The 20,883-nt window shown below is 41.2% G+C and overlaps 2 protein-coding genes and 1 long non-coding RNA gene across 4 annotated transcripts in view; 1 reads left to right on the top strand and 2 right to left on the bottom strand.

Annotated features, from left to right (window-relative positions):
• The window catches only part of LOC139437311 (uncharacterized), a 211,341-nt gene extending 209,795 nt beyond the window's left edge, over nucleotides 1-1,546 (bottom strand). For both annotated transcript variants that reach the window (XR_011647066.1, XR_011647067.1), the window contains exon 1: nucleotides 533-1,546. This is a non-coding gene — a long non-coding RNA (uncharacterized lncRNA). The remainder of the gene's footprint in view (nucleotides 1-532) is intronic.
• A 15,850-nt stretch (nucleotides 1,547-17,396) lies between these two features.
• On the bottom strand, nucleotides 17,397-17,967 carry H2AC1 (H2A clustered histone 1). The gene has a single exon (XM_023583879.3). The coding sequence runs from the start codon at nucleotides 17,952-17,954 to the stop codon at nucleotides 17,559-17,561; it is 396 nt and encodes a 131-aa protein (XP_023439647.1). The 5' UTR covers nucleotides 17,955-17,967; the 3' UTR covers nucleotides 17,397-17,558.
• Nucleotides 17,968-18,205: 238 nt separating this feature from the next.
• On the top strand, nucleotides 18,206-18,656 carry H2BC1 (H2B clustered histone 1). The gene has a single exon (XM_004475790.3). The coding sequence runs from the start codon at nucleotides 18,245-18,247 to the stop codon at nucleotides 18,626-18,628; it is 384 nt and encodes a 127-aa protein (XP_004475847.1). The 5' UTR covers nucleotides 18,206-18,244; the 3' UTR covers nucleotides 18,629-18,656.
• Nucleotides 18,657-20,883: the final 2,227 nt, after the last annotated feature.

The raw sequence follows: 20,883 nt of genomic DNA, 5'->3' as shown, positions 1-20,883 counted from the left end.
GAGCTCTGGAGGTATAGCAGTTATCTTATAACCATGAGACAACAAGAATGTGAATGAAAGCCAATAAGCTAATAGTGGCAGTATCAATCAGGATAAGCTAAGTTAGAGGAGGACAACAAATGACCTCGCTGCTTTTAACATAAAGAGCAACAGGTTTATGTGATCTTCACAGTCCATGGTATTGTGGGTTGGCTATAGATCTACACCATGTAATCCTCACTCCAGAACCCAGTTTGATGAATTAGGCTTTATCTGAAACATAGATAGTCTCAGGGCAGAAGTAAAACAGAAATCTTATTCAACCAGGGGCTGGCACTTAAAGGTTTTGGTGGAATTGTTACTTTCACTCATATTCCATTGGTCAAAGCAAGTCACATGACCAAGTCCAAAGGAACCAAGATTGAAAGGTATAACCCTTTCCTAGGGAAGGCCAGGGAATATTTCTGAGCAATAATATAATCAGTCATAGCCCACCCTTCTGTGTAAAAAAATATATAATTCATTCTCCTTTCTTCACATAAAATACACTTACCTCCTTCCCAAGAGCAAAACCAGAAGTCCATTTATTCGTAGCACCAGGCCTGATGTCCAGAATATGATGATATTATCTCATCATCTCTTGCCCCAGAAACCCATGCGCTAACAAGACAAGATGTTTTTTCTCCTACGTACACCCACAGCGTGATGCTGGAACACAGAGGAGATAACTGCAGAGGACATACCCAGAAGCTGCTAATTCAAGGAGATCTAAAATCGTGTGGACAGTCGTTCAAGGGCTCCCTGTCCTAGGGTGAGGAATAGTCCCTGATTCATCTTGGCTCTGTATCCTCTGAGTAGTTCCCCAGACCATCTTTCTCCATGACTCTTGGCTCTGCTCTCCAGGAGGTCCTTCCTTCTAGATTATCCTCTTTGGTCACATCTGAAGTCCTCTTGGAGAATTATCTCCCTGCAGACTGAGCAGCTTTCTAGGTCCATCCCTACCAATCAAAAAAAAAAAAGTTGCTCTAGTGACAGTTTAGCCCATGAATAGTTTAGCCTCCTTTAAAAATCTTAATCTGTTTATCTATGTGATTACATGCTCCAATAGCCACTAACACAATTCTTTTTGAGACTTGATCCTATTTATCTCTCACCCTCTTCTCTCTTCTCTCTCTCTCCTTGGTTTCAGTTAATTTGAGCCTGCCAGGCTTCAATGGGAAAGCCAGCACCTTGGTTTCATTTTCATGGGCATCTTGCCACCTAGTTATTGATAAGACATTACCTTAGTACATTTAGAGATTTTTAACTGTTGGTGCAATGGTCACTGCTTTGATTTGGTACTTTGTGCTTAAATCATTTCTCAATTTAATCTTTAACTGTTTGGAGTTCCAAAGAAACAATGTCTTTTTTTTTTTTTTTTTTTGTCTTTTGTGTGTGTGTGTGTGGAGCCTTGTCAAATGTAGTCAAGAGTAAATCACACAATTTGCATTATTTTGCCAAACTCCACCTAAGATAAGTTTTTAAATTGTGGTAGACAACCATTTACTAGGCATTTCATTAGTGCAAAATGGAGATTCCAATGGATATTTTTAATTTGGTTTTTTATTCCAAAGGATACTAATGCGTCAGAGAACTACACTCCTTCCCCCAAGAAAGGTAACAAATAACTTTGAACAATAACATTCTACCACATGGGTGGAATAGAAAAATCCTGGATCCCCATGTCTTCACTTAACTATTTTTGTACCAGTTTTGGACTGCCTATAAATTGGGAAAAATAGAAGTCTATACAGTTTGAGAACTGATCAGTGTCTAGTAAGGTACTAAACTCATTTACAGTTTTTGTTTTCAATGATTCTATTTTTGTTGTTGTTTCATGTTTCCCCTTCCCCCTCCTTTTTTCTCATTTCTGTCAGTTTTTTAAAATAAATAGTTTAATAGTATTTTCTTAGGTTTCTATTTAATTTCTCTTATTTCTTATTTGGGTCTATGATCAAGTTCTGGGGAAGAATGTCTAATCTTGTTTGTGTTCTCCTGACTTTTGCTCATAGTGAATTGTATCACACGTATTGTGTAATTTCAGATTGTGAGTTCATGGTTAATGAATTTTATATCAGGAAACCCTGAACGACCTGTAGCTGAGAGATTGCTTACCCAGAAATTTCATGTTTGCTTGTGCTAAGTAAGAGCACCTTTATGTGCCTTCCTGAACTACAGAAAGAGTGTAAATTTGAATCAAAAAATAAAATATGCACAAGCCATTAGTTATTAATTTTACTGGGGGAAGCGCCCAGTGGATAGGGTGTCCACCTACCACGGGGGAGGTACGCGGTTCAAACCCCAGGCCACCTTGACCCATGTGCAGCTGGCTCACGTGCAATGTGATGCACGCAAGGAGTGCTATGCCACTCAGGGGTGTCCCCCGCGTAGGAGAGCCCCATGTGCCAAAAGTGCACCCCATATAGAGCCGCCCAGTACGAAAGAAAGTGCAGCCTGCCAAAGAATAGCGCCACACACATGGAGAGCTGACACAACAAGATGACATAACAAAAAGAAACAGATTCCCCATAGAAGCGGTCACAGAAGAACACACAGCGAATGGACACAGAGAGCAGACAAATGGGGGGGGGGGAGGGTAAGGGAAGAGAAATAAATAAATAATTTTTTTTTTTTCCTGGGAGGTGTTTTTGTTATTGTTGTTTGTTTGTTACCACCTAGAATATGGGCCAAGAGAGAAAAGCTGTCTTGTTTTCTTCCTGAGCTGGTAGAAAAATTGTTTTTGCTTACCTGTTACTGCATCTGTGGCTTTTTTCAATAAGGAGCAAACATTCCATTGTAGGAACCTTACCTTTTATGTCAGTAAAAAATAATTGAGAGTTACAGACTCTCTCAGTTGGACTGGTAAACACAAAAAAAGACCTCTGTAGCCTCTTATTGTTGGCATCATCTATTTTCAATTGTGTGACTCTTGGATAGAATTCTGGTGATTTTGGCTTGGCAGTGTGAGTGTAGTTTCCTGTGGGTATATGTTAGGCCATTGCTTCTATTTCTGCTTTGTAGAATGGCCTTGGAAGTGAACTTGGTGGAATTAAAGTTTAGTCCTGACCAACTTTAGAAAAATGACAGGACAGTAGTAAGGAATCCGTGCCAGGCAGAACTGCCCATCTCATTCTCAGACTCTTGGCCACAGAGCAAGCCCTGCAGAGGTGAGCCCATGCAGTCGGCAATGAGAGCGATGCTTCTCTACATCTGTCCTTAGAGGGGCCAGCTCTTAGTCTGCCCACCGTGTCAGTTACTGATAGTACTGCTGATCAGCTCCAAACGCACCCTTAGCCTTGCGGCCTGCTCTGTGAAAACGTTTGCGGGCTTTCAGGCTTGCCTTCCACCAGCTGGGTCCGAAGCAGCCCAGGCAGTAGAGGACGTTGGAGCCCCACTGAGGGGGGGGGAAGGGTTTCGCTGCACTGGGCAGTGCTGGCTGCGCAGCGTCCACAGCGTCCGCCCCGGGGCAGCAGTTGGCCCGCTTGCTTGGTAGCCAGCAGCACCTAGTGGCCAGCGGCTTCCCACAGCTCCACCTCCCCTCAGGCAGTGGTGTTTTTGAGCGCTTTCAGCAAGGAGCCTCGCTGTGGACAGCTCGCCCTCACTCCCGAGAGCGCGGGTTTCCAGCGCCTTCCATCCGTGCCCGCCTGGGCCGCTGCAGCGTCCCCTCCCACCAGCCCGGACCAACGTCCTCGGTGTTCGTTGTCAGCCGAGAGAGGCTCCTCGTCCCTGTTAGTTCTGCACTCTCTGGAATTCTTTTTACTTCTAGCTACCGAATAGAGGGTGGATTGTGTCCCTGCAAAATTCACGTGTTGTGGTCCCAACCCCAGGGCCTTAGGATGGGAAGTAGGGTCACTGCAAATAGAATTGGTTCCATTAAAATCAGGTCGTACTGGAGCAGGGTGGGCCCTTAATCCAGTACGACCCACGGTGTCCTTGGAAGAGGAGGAAATTTGGATCTGGAGGCAGACAGAAGGGAGAACGCCATGTGAGAGCTGAGGCAGAGGACACGGTGGACTGGGGGGCAACTGCCACCAGAAACCAGGGGAAAGGGCTGGAACGCAACGTTCCCTGCGCACGTCGGAGGAAGCACGACCCTGCTGACACCCTGAGTTTGGGCTTCTAGCCTCCAGAACGAGAGCGAATAAATGTCTGTTGTTGTAAACCACAATTTATGGATACATTGTTAAGGCAGCACAGGAAACGAAGATGTTACCAATCTCTACTCTTAACTCTTAACCTCTTAACCTCTGTTAAAGAGTTAGTAAATCTTTATACTGAACTTACCCTGCTCAAAGTACTAGGTTGTTCCTCTGTTGATTGACTGATGCAGCCATAGGCCTGTCTTTTCATTTTCTTCATGCCTTCAGAAACACAACAAACAGCACAAATCCTGTCGTGGAATTTCAAGATTCCTCTCCGTCGCCGTCTTATTCTCTACTCGCCCCTCAACGGCAGGCTAGAATTAAGAGCATGACCATTTTGTTACATCCCAAAAAGCGAAAGTGTGATGGAACACATTTTAGTAACTATTTTACTGGCCATTAAATAATGGTTGTGTGTTGTGTTTGCCAGGAACAGGACTTATGAGTAAAAGACACAAACGTGGATGCAGGTGACGGAAAAAGACGGGGTTGGTGGACCTAAGGGCACTGCACTGAGGTAGTATTAATACTTAAAACTGGGAGAAGGGCTGCGGGCACCAGGACAGTCCTCGGGCATGGAACCCAAGGTCACAGTGGCCATTTTCCCTCTGTCTCTGTCCCTTCTCCTTCCCTCCACAAACTTTGTCTTCTGCACTCACCGCTATTCTTTTAAGTTGCTTTGAAGGAAAAAAAAAAGCGGAAGACAGGATCGCTCACTGCAGTCCTCTATTCCTATTCTTAGACCTGTAATAAGCAGAAACACACGGTCCAGGGCTAAAATACCCTGTAAGTGTTCTTATTGGCTCGCTGTTCCTCTCTTTGGACCAATCACTGTGGCCCGGGCAGGGTGCAGCACCTTTATTGGCTGAAGGGGATGAGAGGAGCTCTGATTGGCTGCTTTTATCATCCTAGCATTCTTCCCCAAGTAGCCACCCACAGGTGGGTCCCAAACAGCGTGTTTTTCCGAAAGATTTTTAAAGTAACAGTCTATGTTAGAAAAAGAAAGAAGAGAAAACCCTGAATGAATTAGAATAGTAATCTCAGTCCATTACTGATGATAATGATAATGCTATTGATTATTTTCTTTAGCTATGTATGCGAGAGGTTTCATCTGTTGCCCACAGTCCGGGTATTTTAATTCTGTATTAGTTTCGTTTTACCAGATATGATGCTTATTCTTTGTAATTCACAACTGTAAAGTAATGTTTCCTTGTTGGGTTTTTTTCATTACAAACTTCATTAGAGCTCACTTGACTCCTGCTCCTCATTAAACCATGGAGTTAACAATCGGACCTGCTCATTTCCACTTCCTTCCAGCTTAATTTTTTTATATATCTCTGCTCTTGGTCTGTTTGACAACTCAATTAACACAGAATGTTAAATTTCTTGTACTAGTTCTTTCCATTTGCTTTTCAGATTTATAAATTACAGCAACCCGAACTCAGTAAAAATATCTTGATGTATTTAATACACTAAAATGCCTTGCATAACAGCTTGTATGAAATTGTGACGATAGATTTGCTTTGATAAAATGCTTCAATGGCAAATTAAAAAGCAGAGCATTTTGAAGCGGCAGAAATTAGTTTGCTGGTAATTAAGTGACATAATAAATTGTTTTTTGGAAGCTGTCCAAATTCTTTTTCTGAAAGTATGGATGGTCAGAGCTTTTGGTTTCTAACAAATATTTTTCTGGCCACATAAGTCAATCGTGGAATGTTACCCTGTGGCTTTTCTTGCACCTGATTTCTGGGTAGATGATCAAGGTCATTTGGGCAAAGGATCTTTTCAATTCTATCAAGCAGATTTGACTGTTTGTTCCAAAATATTACTAATAGTAGTAATAAGCATTCTTTTTGAGGGAAGGGATCTGAACTCTAATTCTAATGACCAGAATATTAGTGTTTCATCATGAAATAAAAATTATCCAGAAAAGCAAGAATTAGCAAATGCTTTGAGTATAATGTCATTAGATTTCATAATACAAGTATATATTCTACATAAATAGAAAGAAATGTGTATTTATTTACAGTATCTGTGGTTCAATTTTCTTTCCATAGTTTTTAGAATAGTTTTGTCTCTTTTTGTAAAAACAAAACAAAATGAAAACTGCTGCTGCTTTATATTTATATGCTTAATTCAAGGAACATTTGATATTTTTAAAAACTTGATTATTCTTAGCTAATCAAATTGTTACTTTTTATAAACTTGTTAGTCCTCTTAGCTTTATACTTTTCCTCACAACATTACTAGACATGTTTTTAACTATGTTTGTCCCAAATAAGTGGGTATATGAATTACATCATTTAACCCCATAGTTAAAACGAGCTCTTATTTTTTTTTAACAATAATGTTGTGTTTGGCTGCTTTGCTAAATGGTCATTTCTGTTTTCAATTTTTTCTTTAGATATTTCTCTATATACAGCAGAGTAGATCATTGCTTGAAAAATTGACTAATACTCATGAATATATCTCAAAATGTCATCAAATAATAGTGATGGTATAAAGATTTCTTGTCACATTCCTGAATCTCATGGGAATAATACTGATATTTCACTATCAAACATGATTGGGCTTTCAGTTGAGATCTATCAGGCCCATATGTTAAGAATCCTATTTTTCTTGTTTTATTAAGCATTATTTTCATGTAAAACAAGCAACAAATACAAACATATGTCTTTTTAGGAAATTTTTAATTTACGTGTTATTTTAATCTTTCGGCTTGATATTATAAGTCCCATTTTATAGATTTCCCAGAGTTCATATATCCTAGGGTTCTTGGAAAGGTATTCTGTCTAAAAGACATTTGAGAATTTATGCAGCCTTGGCAGTATGCTGTTATTTGCTTGCTGATTTGCAAAAGTTTGCTTCATCTTTCCCCAAGCTGCCATCCCGTGGAATCCCCCCCCCCCCCGCCACCTTCCCCTGCCCTCTAGCTATATTGGGTTACTCTTTATTCCTCAAAGAAGCCAGGCCTCTGCACCTTTGATGCTGCTGCTTACTCTCCCTGGAAGGCGTTTGCTTTCTCTTTTCATTGCAGATGCTGCCTCCTTTCTTCAGGCCGGGTTCATACATCCCTCTCCTTGGAAAACTTTTCCTCTCCCCCTCCTTCTATTCCAAACCAGATCCTTAGCCCAGTAGCTCTGGTGAACCTGGGCTCAAGGTTCAGGTATGTGTTGTTTTGTTAGGCTTTACCAAATTCTCCAGCGTACATGCTGTACCATTTCATGTCTCACCAGCAATGTCTAAGTATTCCTCTTTCTCCTCGGCAGGCAGCAGGGTGGGTTGTGAGACTTTTTTTTTTTAACTTAATTAATTTTCCTTTTGTTTTGGGTTGTGGGATTTTTTATCACTGTAGTTTTCATCTGCCCTTCATTTTAGAAATGAACATCTCCTCACGTGTTTAAGGACCATTACCATTTTTCCTGCAAATTTTCATTATTTTTATCACTTATCTTGTTTTTTCACTGATTCTTTTTGGTTTTCCCAAAGAAATGTCTAATGTTTTTGGCTTATAGACATAGTGTGACCTTACCCTTTCTGAATCGTGGGCTTCTATTTTCTCCTTTTCTGGGGCTCCTTTTGAGAGCATTTATAGGATATTTTCTATGTGTCAGTCAATGCTTGAAGCATTTTTACTTCTTTTCTCACAACAAATCTCCATTATCCTTTTTTTTTTTAGGAGATGGGGAGTTGAACCCGGGACCTTGTACATGTGAAGCAGGTGTTCGACCGCTGAGCTACAACCACTCCCCCACTGTCCTTGTTTCCCAGAGAGGTTAACTAACTTGCTAGGGGTGGAGTCAGTATGCCAGCCCACGAGCCTGGCCATTGGTTCTGTCCATTTACCCTCAACCTATAAGAAAATAAAACAGTCTCCTTTAGAGTTTCTCTATTTTCCTCCTTCCTACAACCACTTTTGAATTCTAATCTTAGCTTGGAGACAAAAGCAAGAAGGAGTTTCTTTGTTTTCGCTTTTACTTTTCTTTTTTTATTAGCAAAAACTTTTATTGTCTTTTTTAAAAAAGATACATAGATCACACAAAATGTTATAGTAAAAAATATATGAGGTTCCCATATACCCCACCCCCCACACACACTCCTCCCACAACATCTTTCATCAGTGTGGCATGCTCATTGCATTTGGTGAATACATTTTGAAGCAGCTGCTATACCACGTGGATTATAGTTTATGTTGTAGTTTACACTCTTCCCCAGTCCATTCAGTGGGTTATGGCAGGACATATAATGTCCTGCGTCTGTCCCTGCAATATCATTGAGGACAACTCCAAGTCCCGAATATGCCCCTATATCACACCTCTTCTTCCATCTCCCTGCCTCAGCAACTCCTGTGGTCACTGTCACCACAACAATGATACGATTTCTTCCATTGATAGAGTCACAATAGTTCTATACTAGAATACCAATAAATCCACTCTAATCCATATTTTATTCCTTCATCTTGTGGACCCTGGGATGGTGATGTCCACTGCACAGTCTAAAATGTAAAACATAATGTAAACCATAATGGAGCCATGATTAATAGCTATGTTTCAATATCTGTACATCAGCTGTAACAAATATAACATCCACATGTGAAAAGATCATTGCTGGGGAAGGGGGAAAATGGTTTGATGTTGGGTATATGGGAGTCCCTGATATTGTATATGTGACTTTACTGTGATCTAAAACTTTTTTGAAGACAAAATTAAAAATTAAAAAAAAAAAGGATGTAGACGCTGAGGAAGGAATGAAAGAGATTGCCTTGCCACTGTACCTACAGGGCAACACCTATTACAGTGATGAAAGGCAAAACAAAAACAAAGTTTTATGATGTTTTTCATTTTTCAATATCCCAATTTATTTTTTACTTTTAGTTTTCCTAGATTATTATGTTTCTATTTCTAATCTTTAAACCTATCCTTACTGTTTCATTTTCCTACTAATTGAATTTGGCAATGTATTAGGCTTCATTTTTAAGAAGCTTTGAATCACAGAGGGGCTCAACTATGGCAGGGTAGGAGCACCGGTGTGGGGAGTCATTGATGGGGACACATAGTTGGGAGGGAGTTCTCCAGGGCATCTATATAAGGTGTATAAATATGTTCTTTTTTTTAATGCCCTCTGCTGCCTTGAGGAACTTGAGGTGTAGCTTCAGATTCTGCTCAACTTCTTTCAGCTTCCACCACTTACATGAAAGCTCTTGAATCCGTTCGGTCTCTTCAAATTCTTCCCTCCCCCGCTCTGATGTTCATTTCTCCCTCAGTGAAAGATGAGGTTTAATAGCAAAGACATCAGTATTGCTGATACAAATAGGAAGGTCAGAATTAAAGTCGTAATACATTTATCTGTTCACTGTGCTTGGGGGCGGGGGGGCGTAGATGACGTTTTCAGGTGCCAAGTTTGTTTTCGCCTACATTTATCAGACATTCTCTTGCAAGTAACAGAAGTCAAACTCAAATAGCATAACAACAGTAACAATAACAACAAAATAGAGACAAAAATGGAGCGGGGGATTTCGCGTTAGGTGGAATGGGCAGCACACGCAAATGCCCATCTCCATCTTCCCCGCCCCCAAGCCTCCAAACTTTCACTTTTGTTGCTCCCTTTCATTTCACCTTTTTTCTCTTCACCTCCTAGAGGTAGGAAGGCAGCATTTCTGATTCGCTCGAGACCGTTTCTTACTACATCCTTACAAATGAAAGAAAAAGTGTGTTTAGGTTGAAGAAAGGAAAATTTCAGAAGGGGCCCTTTTTGGCTCAGCTCAGGCGCTTTCCTACCTCTGCGCCCACTGGGGCGCAGTTCTGCGGCTTTAAAACTCAGCGCCGGGCCGTGGGGTGCGGTGGGCTGGGAAGTTGGGCAGTTCTGCTCGGGTGCAAATTATCCCTGCAGTTTCCCACTTCACTTTCCACCCGGCAGCGAAGTCGCCTTAATGGGGAGCCAAGAACATGGTTTTTAAGAAGTGAAAAAGGCTAAAATAAAATGGCATTAAAATCCAATGACCTTAAAAGTCAAGGTAGCCTCGTTTTTCACAGCGGAATTGTAAAACTGAACTTAAATGGATGCCAAGATAACATTTTGAAATGACCGATTTCTTGAAAGACTGTCTATTGTTCTCTGGACCCTGTCCACGGCTCTCTCTCCTAAATCGCGCACGCCTCTGAAAAGGACCTGCGCGTTTGCTCCGCTCGCCCGGAAGGGCCTGCTTCTCGCAGGCTTCTGCCCGAGCCCTCTCCCTGCACCCAGCGCCGGGGCGGCGGCTCTCGGGGATCCTGGCGCTTGGGCAGGACGCGGTGCCGCGCGCCCCTGCGGCGACGTGGGGAACTACACGGTGTCTTGCCACTTTGTGACCAGCCCAGAATCCCCTGCCTGGGACGGCCGGCTCAGGGGCCCACGCGCTCGGGCAGACCTTTGTGTGAGCCTGGGCTGCCTCCTCCCCACCTTCCAAGGCCGAGAAAAGAGGAAAGAGAAAAAATAATGCTGGGACGGCGACGCCCAGCGCCCGCAGCCGGCGGCGCCCTTTAGCCTAGGGGAGGTGTGGCTAGCGCTCTGATTGGCTGATGTCTGGCAGGCAGCTAGCCAACCAGAGTTGCTCGTTTACGTACAGTCTACCGGTATCACTTGCCCAATCAGACAAGGTTATTCCAAAATCTTATTTGAATACACATCGTCTTTTTCTTGATGGGAAACTGTGTTCTACCAGAGGATCCCTTAAAGGTGAGTTCTAGGACGGGCGGTGAGAAGGACAAGGGCCACCCAACGTTGGCACTGCAACAGGAGGCTTGTTTGTTTGGGGAGATCCCGAGGAATGTTTGTTCCAAAGTTCAGCCACCACAGTGGGAACTGCCTTTTGCTGAACCCCGGAAGTTCTGGAATGCAGCACCTTTGCAGTTTCCCAGGGAATTGCGAGGCCATCGGGATGTTTCCCTGGAAGTGAGCAGCTCTTTACAGAGGGATGTTTCCTGTGTATTGACCGCGTAGGACAGAGGTGAGTGAGCTGTGAACCTGGACCCAAAGGTTGTTTTCACCTTCTTTCCCCAAAGAAGAGCCGTGATCATTTGGCTTAGTGATTTCTTAATGCAAAAATCTGTGCAGGTAAACGTTTCTTTATCTGAGCTACATAGTTTCCTGCATTTTATGGCTAGAACTTCAGTGAGTCTGCATTTTTTTTAAGTGCTAGAATTGAGATTTATTTTTGGAACCATACAGTTTGCTGTAGCATTATCTCTCTCTAACAGTCTGAAAATAAATCCACTTGAAAGCCTGTTTTTTGTTTGTTTGTTTTCTCTGGGAAGGAATCCCATCCTGGATATCATCTTCCATTAAAAATAGTCCTTAAGTACTTTCCCTTGTAATTTAAAAGCATTCTGTGTTTATTTACCCATCCTTTTTCTAATAATTTAGTTTTAGTCTAATGATTTTTCCCCCAACAAATAGCTCTTATATTAATAGTTTCTGATATTTGATGAACTCAAATTCTAAGAAAAATTTTAACTTGGCATATATTTAAGGTTGTACCTTGCTATAAATACCCAAGGTTTTGTTTGTTTCTTTGGAGAATGGGGCTCCTACGCTGCCTTGGTTTTCCAATTTACTGAGGTTTAGGGTTATTCTCTCCCTTCATGTCAGTCCCATAGTTCCTGCTCCAGGGTGAGTTTACATTTTTCTTCATAGTTTCTATATACTTTTTATGATCTAATTTAACCTCAAATCTCTCTAGATCTGGCTTTATTTTTTTCAGAAATTAATGGATATGTATTTTTAGCCTTTTACTCCAAAATAAATTACAGGTCCACAGCAAGATGTGCTCTGTATCCTTCACCAAGTTTCCCCCAATTGTTTTATCTTAAATAACTCTAGTAAAATATCAAAAACAGCATTCAAAGTTAATGTGCAAAATTAATCATTTGATATGCTAACAATGGGGAGTTAGAAATCAAAATTTAAATAAACAAATATACCATTTATAATAGCTCCTAAAAATGAAATATTTAGGTGTAAACCTTACAACACGTACAGGATCTATATGCTGAAAATTACAAATGCTAATGAAAAAAAAAAAGAAGACCTAAAGTGTAGACATGGATTTGAAAATTTAACACAGGGAAGATTGCATTTTTCCAAATTTATCTACAGATTTAATGCAATTCCAGTCAAAAACTCTGAAGGCTTATTTTGTAGCTATAGACTTGCTGATTCTAAAATTTGTATGGAATGGCAAAGGAACAAAAATATCCAAAATAATTATAAAAAAAGAAGGAAGGTGGAGGAATTACTTCTTTTTTAAGGCTTATTCTAAAGCTTCTTTAACTAAGGTAAAGAAATAGAAAGCATTTATTGTTCATAAATCAATAGAACAGAAGAGACCAGAAATAGATTGGCAAAAATGTAGCCATTTGATTTTTTACACAGATACAAAACAAATTTTAATGAAGAAAGGATAGTCTTTTTAGTAAATAGTGTTAGGAACAATTTGACATCCATAGTCAGAAAACAAAACAAAACAAAAAACCCTGACCTAAATCTCACTCTTTGGATCACAGATTTAAATGTAAAAAGACTGTATAAAACTTTGAGACTACATGGGTCATACATGTAGGTGTAAAATGTAAACTTATAAAAATTTTAGAAGAAAACAAAGGAGAATATGTTTGTGACTGGAGTTAGGCAGGGTTCTTAGACAAGACACCAAAATACAAGGCAGAAAAGAAAAACTTGATACATCTAGCCACGGTAAAATAAAAAACTTTTGCTCTGCAAAACACACTGTTAAGGGAATGAAAAGACTGGAAGAAAAAGATTCACAAATAACATATCCTAAATAAGACCTATATCCAGTATATATATATATTTTTAAAACCCTCACAAATCAATTGGAAGATAATAAACAACCTAGGTAAAAAGTAGACCAAAGACTTTAACAGATTATTTACCAGTGAAGGCACGGTTGGCATAGAAGCCTCTGAGAAGATTCTCAAAGCCTTTAGATGTTCAGGGAATGCAGTAAAGCCATGGCCAGGTGCCACCATGTGCTTATTAGAATGAATAAACTAAAACCAAAGCACCCCAGACAGTACCCAAAGCTTTCAAGGATGCTGAATCACGGGAACTCTCATACGTTGCTGATGGGTATGCAAAATGGTGCATCCACTCTGGAAAACAGGGTTAGTTTCTTACAACTTTCTTAGATTTCTTATAGGCAAAATAGACTTACCATATGACCAAGCAACCCCTCTCCTGGTTAATTACCCTAGAGAAATGAAAACTTCCAGTCACATGCATAAAAAACTGCACACAAAAGTTTATAACAGCTTTATTCATGTTTGCCCAAATTGGAAACAACTCATTTTTCCTTCAATAGCTGTATGAATAACTTTGGCTCATTCACACAATACAATAAAAAGGAAAAACTTATTATTAAGTGATACTACAGATGAAGGATTGATCAGCAGTTCCCAGGGGTTAGGGTTTGGAGAAAGTGGGACTATAATGGGGTGATTAGCCAAGTTTCCTTGGGCTATGGGACAGTGCTGTATCCTGATAGTGGTTGGGGTTATGACTATGTGACATGAATCTATACATGCAATTTCATAAAACTACACACACATCAAGTCATGCAAGAACTGGTGAAATCTGAATTAGATGTGTAAAGTACTTAATAATATTGTAGCAATGTCAGTCTCCTGGTTTTGATATTTATACTATATTTAAGTAGATCTCTCTGGGGGAAGTTAGGTGAGAGAGAAAGGGGAACTCTTTAATCATTTTTGCAACTACTTTGTGAGTTTAAATAAAGAATAAGAAAAAGAAGGAAAAACGTTTTCTCCCTCATTTTTCATTAGTAGTTCTGAGCACTGAATATTAGATACTCCCATTCAATCACCAGGAAATTTTGAGACTAAACTTTTATCATATTTTCAGTGTGGGTATGCATATTTCCCAGCCTTGATTAAGAACAAGACTATTTAATTTGATCAAAAAAGAGCAGTGTGATGAGGCGCCAGGGTTAAACACCAAACAGTTCGTTGACAATTGTGTGGTGAAGGGGTGTTCATTGTGACAAACTGAAAGGTGTAGCTTGAATTTGTCAGACAAATTTGCTTGCACATGAAGGGAAATAATCAACGAAATAGAATAAGGAGAAAGGGAGGGGGCAGTGCTGTTAAAGATACTCTAAAAAGAGGTGCTGGGACTGAGTCTTTAGCGACTAGAATCGGAGGTACTCAGTCTCCCTTCCCCCGTCCTTTTAACAGCGGTAAAATTTGATACTTACGAAGTCACACTTGATTTTCTTAATTTGCTTCAAGCGCAGGGAGCAAATGAAGACTGGCAGCTCTGGAGTCACTTTTTAAAATCTCTAGATTACCCTGCACCCTCTAAATGTTTTCCCTTCAACCTCCGAGACTGAAAATCCCGGGAAGGATTCTTATTGGTGAAGCTCTTTCGCATTCTCACTCTTTGGGCCAATCACTGTAGCCCAGAAGGTACAGTTTCTTTCGTTGGCCAAAATGTGTGCTGCATGGGCTGCTCTGATTGGCCATTCCCATCATCCAATGCTTTTCCATACAACGAGTCGTGAACCATTTGTAAAATAGAATAGGAAAGAAAAGAATAGCATGAAATGGAATCATTTCGAATGGTAATTTCAAAATCCCTCAACAATAGTATGTTATTGTTTTTGAAAATGTTCATTTTAGCTGTTGGTGTGTGCATGCATATTTAAGTGTTAACTGAATTGTATGGTAAACTGTTTCTTAATGTGAAGTAAACTGTGTAGTAAGAAGAAAAGAAAAGAAAATCCACTTTGCTGCACATAGTTTGTGTATTTTAATGCTGTTTTTCCCAGAGTGTTTATCTGTTACAGCAGAAAGACCCTTTGGTCCTTTGCAGAACTCTGCAATTGAGCATGGTTAGCCACTCTCTCCTTATTCAGCCTCTTGGATAATAATCAGATGTACTCATTTTTCCTTCTGGGCTTCAGCATCAAGCCTTATTTGTCCTTGCTCCTTCCCAATGTCGTTTGTCTTTATTCCACCCAGACTCTCCTTTCCACAGACCAATTACAGTAGAATATTGAAATTCTGTTACTAAATCATTGCTGTGCAGCTTTCTGGCAAAGACCTGCCAAAAAGTTTTATTAAAATGCCTTATCAGATACTACAATTTGCAGGAACCAAGGATGATAGATTAACACTAGAAATTTGAAGTAGCTACAGTTAGTATTATACAAAATATTAGTGACCTACTGAAATGCTGTTTTTTTGGTAAGTTGACCCTGACAGCTTTTCCTCTGAAAGTGTGGATGGTTTTGAAAAGAACCTTTGGTTTCCAATATAATTATTTCCCGGTGTGTAAATTAACTGTGGGGCATCACCCTGCAAGTGGCACTTGCACCGGATTTTGTTATTCTTTTTCTGATGCAGCAGAATCATTTTCATATCCTTTAAAAAGATTTCAGATATTCCAAAGTAATATTAAATAATGACCAGAAAAGTCCTCTAATGATAAAAATACTATTAATCCACTAAGAAAGAAATTTATTCAATTGAACATATTAGCAAATGCCTTTTCTTTTTCCTTTAACTTTGTAAAGTGAGTTGTTTGCCTTTTGCTCATCATTCAAACCATCTTACATTCTTAGATGGATCCCACTTTGTCACTGTTACTTTTTTAATGGACTACAGAGTTGATTGCTCAGTGGAAGATTTGTGGATTCTTATATTATAAATAAGGGACTGTGCTACACTTACTCGCGTGCTTTCTTCATTAAGTTTTATCATATTGTATTTTCTTCAAGAATGGTCTTTTTTCATAATCTGGAGCCATTTCATGAGCTGTACATTTATCTTTTCCTTAAAGGTAAGACAGAAAACACCCTTGGAAACCTGGTCTTTGAGAACAGAAGAGCTTATTGGTGACCTCTGGGTTTTGTGCAGTTTTTCCCATTTCCTGCAGTCCTCCCCACTTTCTAGGGTCAATTTAAGCAATTTATAGTTTTCCAAAACTCATATTTTATCAGTATTTCCAAATAGGTTAATAGATTTTCATAAACTTTATCATTATAATTTTCAAAAAGCCCCTGGGTTTGTTTTTCCTTTTCTTGCTAAGAAAGGTTCCCAAGAGATTTGATTTCATAATTGCTTTCAACAATAGCTCTTATATTTATTCAATGCTATAGGTTTGGTAAAATTTCATGGATATGTGGCTGCTTTACCATTTTTCCATTGTTTCTATGGGTGCTTACTCGAATGCAGCGTGGAAGAATCAAGATATTTTGCCTCATGTACAGTGGTATTAAATTTCATGAAGAATTATTTGCACAATATGCAGAATAATTTGATATAAAGCTATTTTGTCAATTACCAACTCTAATATTAACACTAATATTTCAACGGAATGGTTTTAAGTTTTTGTTTGAAATATATCCTACATGTATTATTTATATCTACTGTTTTTTCTCTAATAGGTACCACTATTTGTATGCCTTTTATCTAATATACCAAACTGACAGATTTCAGGATATTGAACCCAGAACTCTTGGAATGAAATCCCTCGTAAGAAGGTACTAGAGAACTCATATAGCCTAGAACTCATGCAACCTAGAAGTATGTTGCGGACAATTACGGGACATTATAGATCCCCTCAGGGCCCACTGGATGGAACGTGAGTCTGGGCTATGATGTGGACCATTGACTATGGGGTGCAGTGATGCTCAGAGATGAACTTACCAGGTGCAATGGATGTGTCATGATGATGGGAGAGAGTGTTGCTGTGGGGGGAGTGGGGGGCGGGGGCGGTGGGGTTGAATGGGACCTCATATTTTTCATAATGTAATTTTAAAAATAAATAAATAATTAAAAAAAAAAAAAGAAGTATGTTGTGATTTCCTTGCTGCTTAACTGATGTCCTATAGGTGTGCTTTCAAAACAAAGTTGGGCTGAAAGCTGCAGGTTTATAAATCCTAGCTTCTAATCCAATTATTTTGGGTAAACTCTACTCATTAAAACATAGCCATAAAATATTGTGTAGGTTATCACAATTACCATTATCCAAGTGAGTTCCTTCTCCCCAGGATGACTCCAAGACTGCCTTAGGAAGAGATTTCTACTACTTAAGAGTCGGCTAGGATAGCTTTACCTACTGCTGAAATAGTTACACTTAAGTATTGGCATTTTCCCCAAAGTCAGAGTTCTGCAAATCTTATTTTAAACTACCTCATTTACCAAACAAGACTTTTTTTAAAAGAGCTGTATTTTTTACACGTTCTTTGCTTATTACACAACCTGCCCCAAAACTCTTTCTTTGAAATTGTGGGTGGCTCTGAAAAGAGCCTTTGGTTTCAATTTGCATTTTACTTCTTCGGACGTCCAGCTCATCCCCTGAACTATGTAACTTGAAGCGTTACTTGCACTGGACTTTATGGTGGTGGCTCTCGGTCTTCTTGGGCAGCAGCACGGCCTGGATGTTGGGCAGCACGCCGCCCTGCGCGATGGTCACGCCACCCAGCAGCTTGTTGAGCTCCTCGTCGTTGCGGATGGCCAGCTGCAGGTGGCGCGGGATGATGCGCGTCTTCTTGTTGTCGCGGGCCGCGTTGCCCGCCAGCTCGAGGATCTCGGCCGTGAGGTACTCCAGCACCGCCGCCAGGTAGACCGGGGCGCCGGCCCCAATGCGTTCTGCATAGTTGCCCTTGCGGAGCAGTCGGTGCACCCGGCCCACGGGGAACTGCAGGCCGGCCCTCGATGAGCGAGACTTGGCCTTGGCGCGGGCCTTGCCGCCCTGCTTGCCTCTCCCTGACATGACTCCAGTGAGTATCTGTTATAACGGTAAGAAATGTCGTTAAAAGGAGCTGGGGGGCGGGGCCTATTTATAGGCTAACGGTAGCCTGTGCTTCGCTCCCTGATAGGCTGTTAGCTATCTATCCAATCACAGAGCCTTACTGAAATCACTTCATTTACATAACGCAACTCCTCATTGTCCAATCAGATGCTAGCTGTGCAAGACGTCATTTGGGCGCTGTGCCTATAAATACCACTCTTCGCGGCATCGAAGCCTGCCTAGTCTTTGGCAGATCTGAGCGCGTAGCAGCCATGCCGGAGCTGTCCTCAAAGGGCACTACCATTTCCAAGAAAGGCTTTAAGAAAGCTGTGACTAAAACTCAGAAGAAAGAAGGAAAGAAGCGCAAGAGATGCCGAAAAGAGAGCTACTCCATCTATATTTATAAAGTGCTGAAGCAGGTGCACCCGGACACCGGCATCTCGTCCAAGGCCATGAGTATCATGAATTCCTTCGTAACTGACATCTTTGAGCGCATCGCCGGCGAGGCGTCGCGCCTGGCGCATTACAACAAGCGCTCGACCATCACGTCGCGGGAGATCCAGACGGCCGTGCGCCTGCTGCTGCCCGGGGAGCTGGCCAAGCACGCCGTGTCCGAGGGCACCAAGGCCGTCACCAAGTACACCAGCTCCAAGTAAAACGATCAGCCACCAGCCAAGCGTCAACCCAAAGGCTCTTTTCAGAGCCACCCATAAATTCTAAGAAAGAGTTGTGGGCTCTTCATGACTTTCAGGTTGTGTACATCTCCTTAACAAGAGTCAGTGATAGCTTTAGGATATGACCTTGAGGGTTTAAGGAGATACAGGAACCTCTTGGTTTATATGCCCAAGTTTGTTTTCATTTTGCACCTTTTAAATGTAAGAGCTTAATATCCAGGCTATATGAACTGGACATGCCTAACTACAAAAAAGAACCCAACTTTTAAAATGGGCAAAGAACATGAGTAGATGTTTTTCCAAAGAAGGTATATCCAAGTTACCATTTCAAAAAATGCTCAAAATCATTAGCCATTAGACTAATAAATACCCCTTCACCCCCACAAAGATAGATGGCTTAAAGAAAAAAACTGGTTCACACCAATCACATGGTTTCCTCTTCTGTGACTCAGCACCTGAGAGCAGGGTCAGTTCTAGAAAGTGTGAAGTCCCCTGGTCTGCCTCTCCTTCCTTTCAAAGGTACAGAGGAACAGTCTATCTCTTGTGTCTATATGAAGATTTGGAACTGACAGAATAAGACCCAGGGAGTGGAGGAGGCTACAGGCAGGGGAGCAAGGGTTGCTTATTCCCACCTGGAGCTTCTCAGCCTTCAGACATCCAGTTTTACATAAACCAGTTCAAATTGGCACTTTCTAGTACTTGCAGACAAAATATATTGGCTGTAAAAGCTACATCAGGTTTGGTCTGAATAGAAATTTACCTGCGTTTCTAGTTACCTTTAGCCCATATCCTCAATAAGTCCTTAGGTCATTAGGCCCATTTGAAAGCCGTAGCACAACTGGCAGGGACTTGGGAATTATACAGGTATCTGCTGTTCCCCCATGGGTTTCGTCGGGGTAGCTGGGACCCTAGATTAGAGATGTCCACCAATAAAATGTGGATGCAGATATCCCATCAGCTACTTGAGGACACCCAGCTAGGGTATGCAGGGCTCTGCAGGGGATGATGCAAGGAACATAGAAATGTGGGACACTTTTTATGGATTTTTACTCTACATTCAGATGTTTTATCAAAGGGTACTAAAGTTGGTTTTTTAATGTAAAAGCAAATGTGTGCACTGTAAATCATTTTAATTATAAAGTTGAAATGCTTTCCTGGAAAGTAGCAAAAGCTGAAAGCAATTTAAACTAAATATACCACTTGTTTACATGATTAGCTATTTACAGAATTTTTTCATTTTTTACATTATTTAACTTGCCTGCTAAAAGTCAAAATGATCCTGACAGTGGATCTTGAACCCAAAATTCCCCGGCCTCAAATTTTGGCATCCTACTTTGCTTTCTATGTACCCAATGGTCAAATTGCAACCTCCCAGGACTTTAGTCTCCTACTATGTAGACCAGAAGCCCCATTTTTAATGCTATCACACAAAGTAAAGGAGATTCTGCTAAAGCCACACTTAGGTGGCAGTCAATTATGACTAGCTCGATTGTTGGGTTCCATACGAAATTCCGTTTTCAGCAACCTAGTGCAAATACAAAGATGTACAAGAGGCTTCTGTGGGCCAGCGTAGCTACCTTCAAACTGCTGGAGCTTTAGGGTTGCAGAGACGGTATTTCTTCAAAGCCCTCCCATTCTCCTGCCAAAACCCATGAACCCACCAAAGAAAGGCTTGAAGCTAATGCTGCTGCTTATCGTATGAGCCGAGGAATACTCAGTAATTTTGAGAAACCCACCTAGTAATTAAAGGACTGCACTAATTACTTTCAACAACTTAGATATTACAGCTCCCTGCAAAAAACGTAGGTGGCTCTGAAAAGAGCCTTTGGTTTAAGTATAAAGGTCTTAGTTTTCCAATTCTGCTCTTGCGCAGTTTAACAACCTCGGTACCGCCGGGAACCGTGTTTAAGCAGCTCTATGGTTATTAGCGGGCGGAGAGCCCTCCGCATCCGCCTAACGAGTAAGCTCCAAAGCTTGCTGTGCTGCGCCAGCCTTAGCCCGGACCTCCTCGAAGGTGCCATGCCGCAGACGCGGGGCGCGCAGTGGCTCATTTGCGACATCCAACGCTGGTGCCTAGATAGGCCTCTTGCCACCTGCCACAGGGAAGCTGAACCGCTGCCGCTGTTCCGTCGGCCGCTTATCTTCTCGCTCTCTTCTTCCAAGTCTTCACTACAACCTGCCGGCAACCTTCCTTCTAGCAGACAGCACCGCCGTCCAAGAGAGCCGCCCGCTGGTGC

Source organism: Dasypus novemcinctus, chromosome 22 (assembly GCF_030445035.2).
Source record: "Dasypus novemcinctus isolate mDasNov1 chromosome 22, mDasNov1.1.hap2, whole genome shotgun sequence".
Classification (NCBI taxonomy): Eukaryota; Metazoa; Chordata; class Mammalia; order Cingulata; family Dasypodidae; genus Dasypus; species Dasypus novemcinctus.
This window is presented reverse-complemented; position numbering and strand designations above follow the sequence as displayed.

Bases quoted from the DNA above. Each gene is read 5' to 3' on its own strand.
- H2AC1 (XM_023583879.3), bottom strand. From the start codon at position 17,954: ATGTCAGGGAGAGGCAAGCAGGGCGGCAAGGCCCGCGCCAAGGCCAAG.
- H2BC1 (XM_004475790.3), top strand. From the start codon at position 18,245: ATGCCGGAGCTGTCCTCAAAGGGCACTACCATTTCCAAGAAAGGCTTT.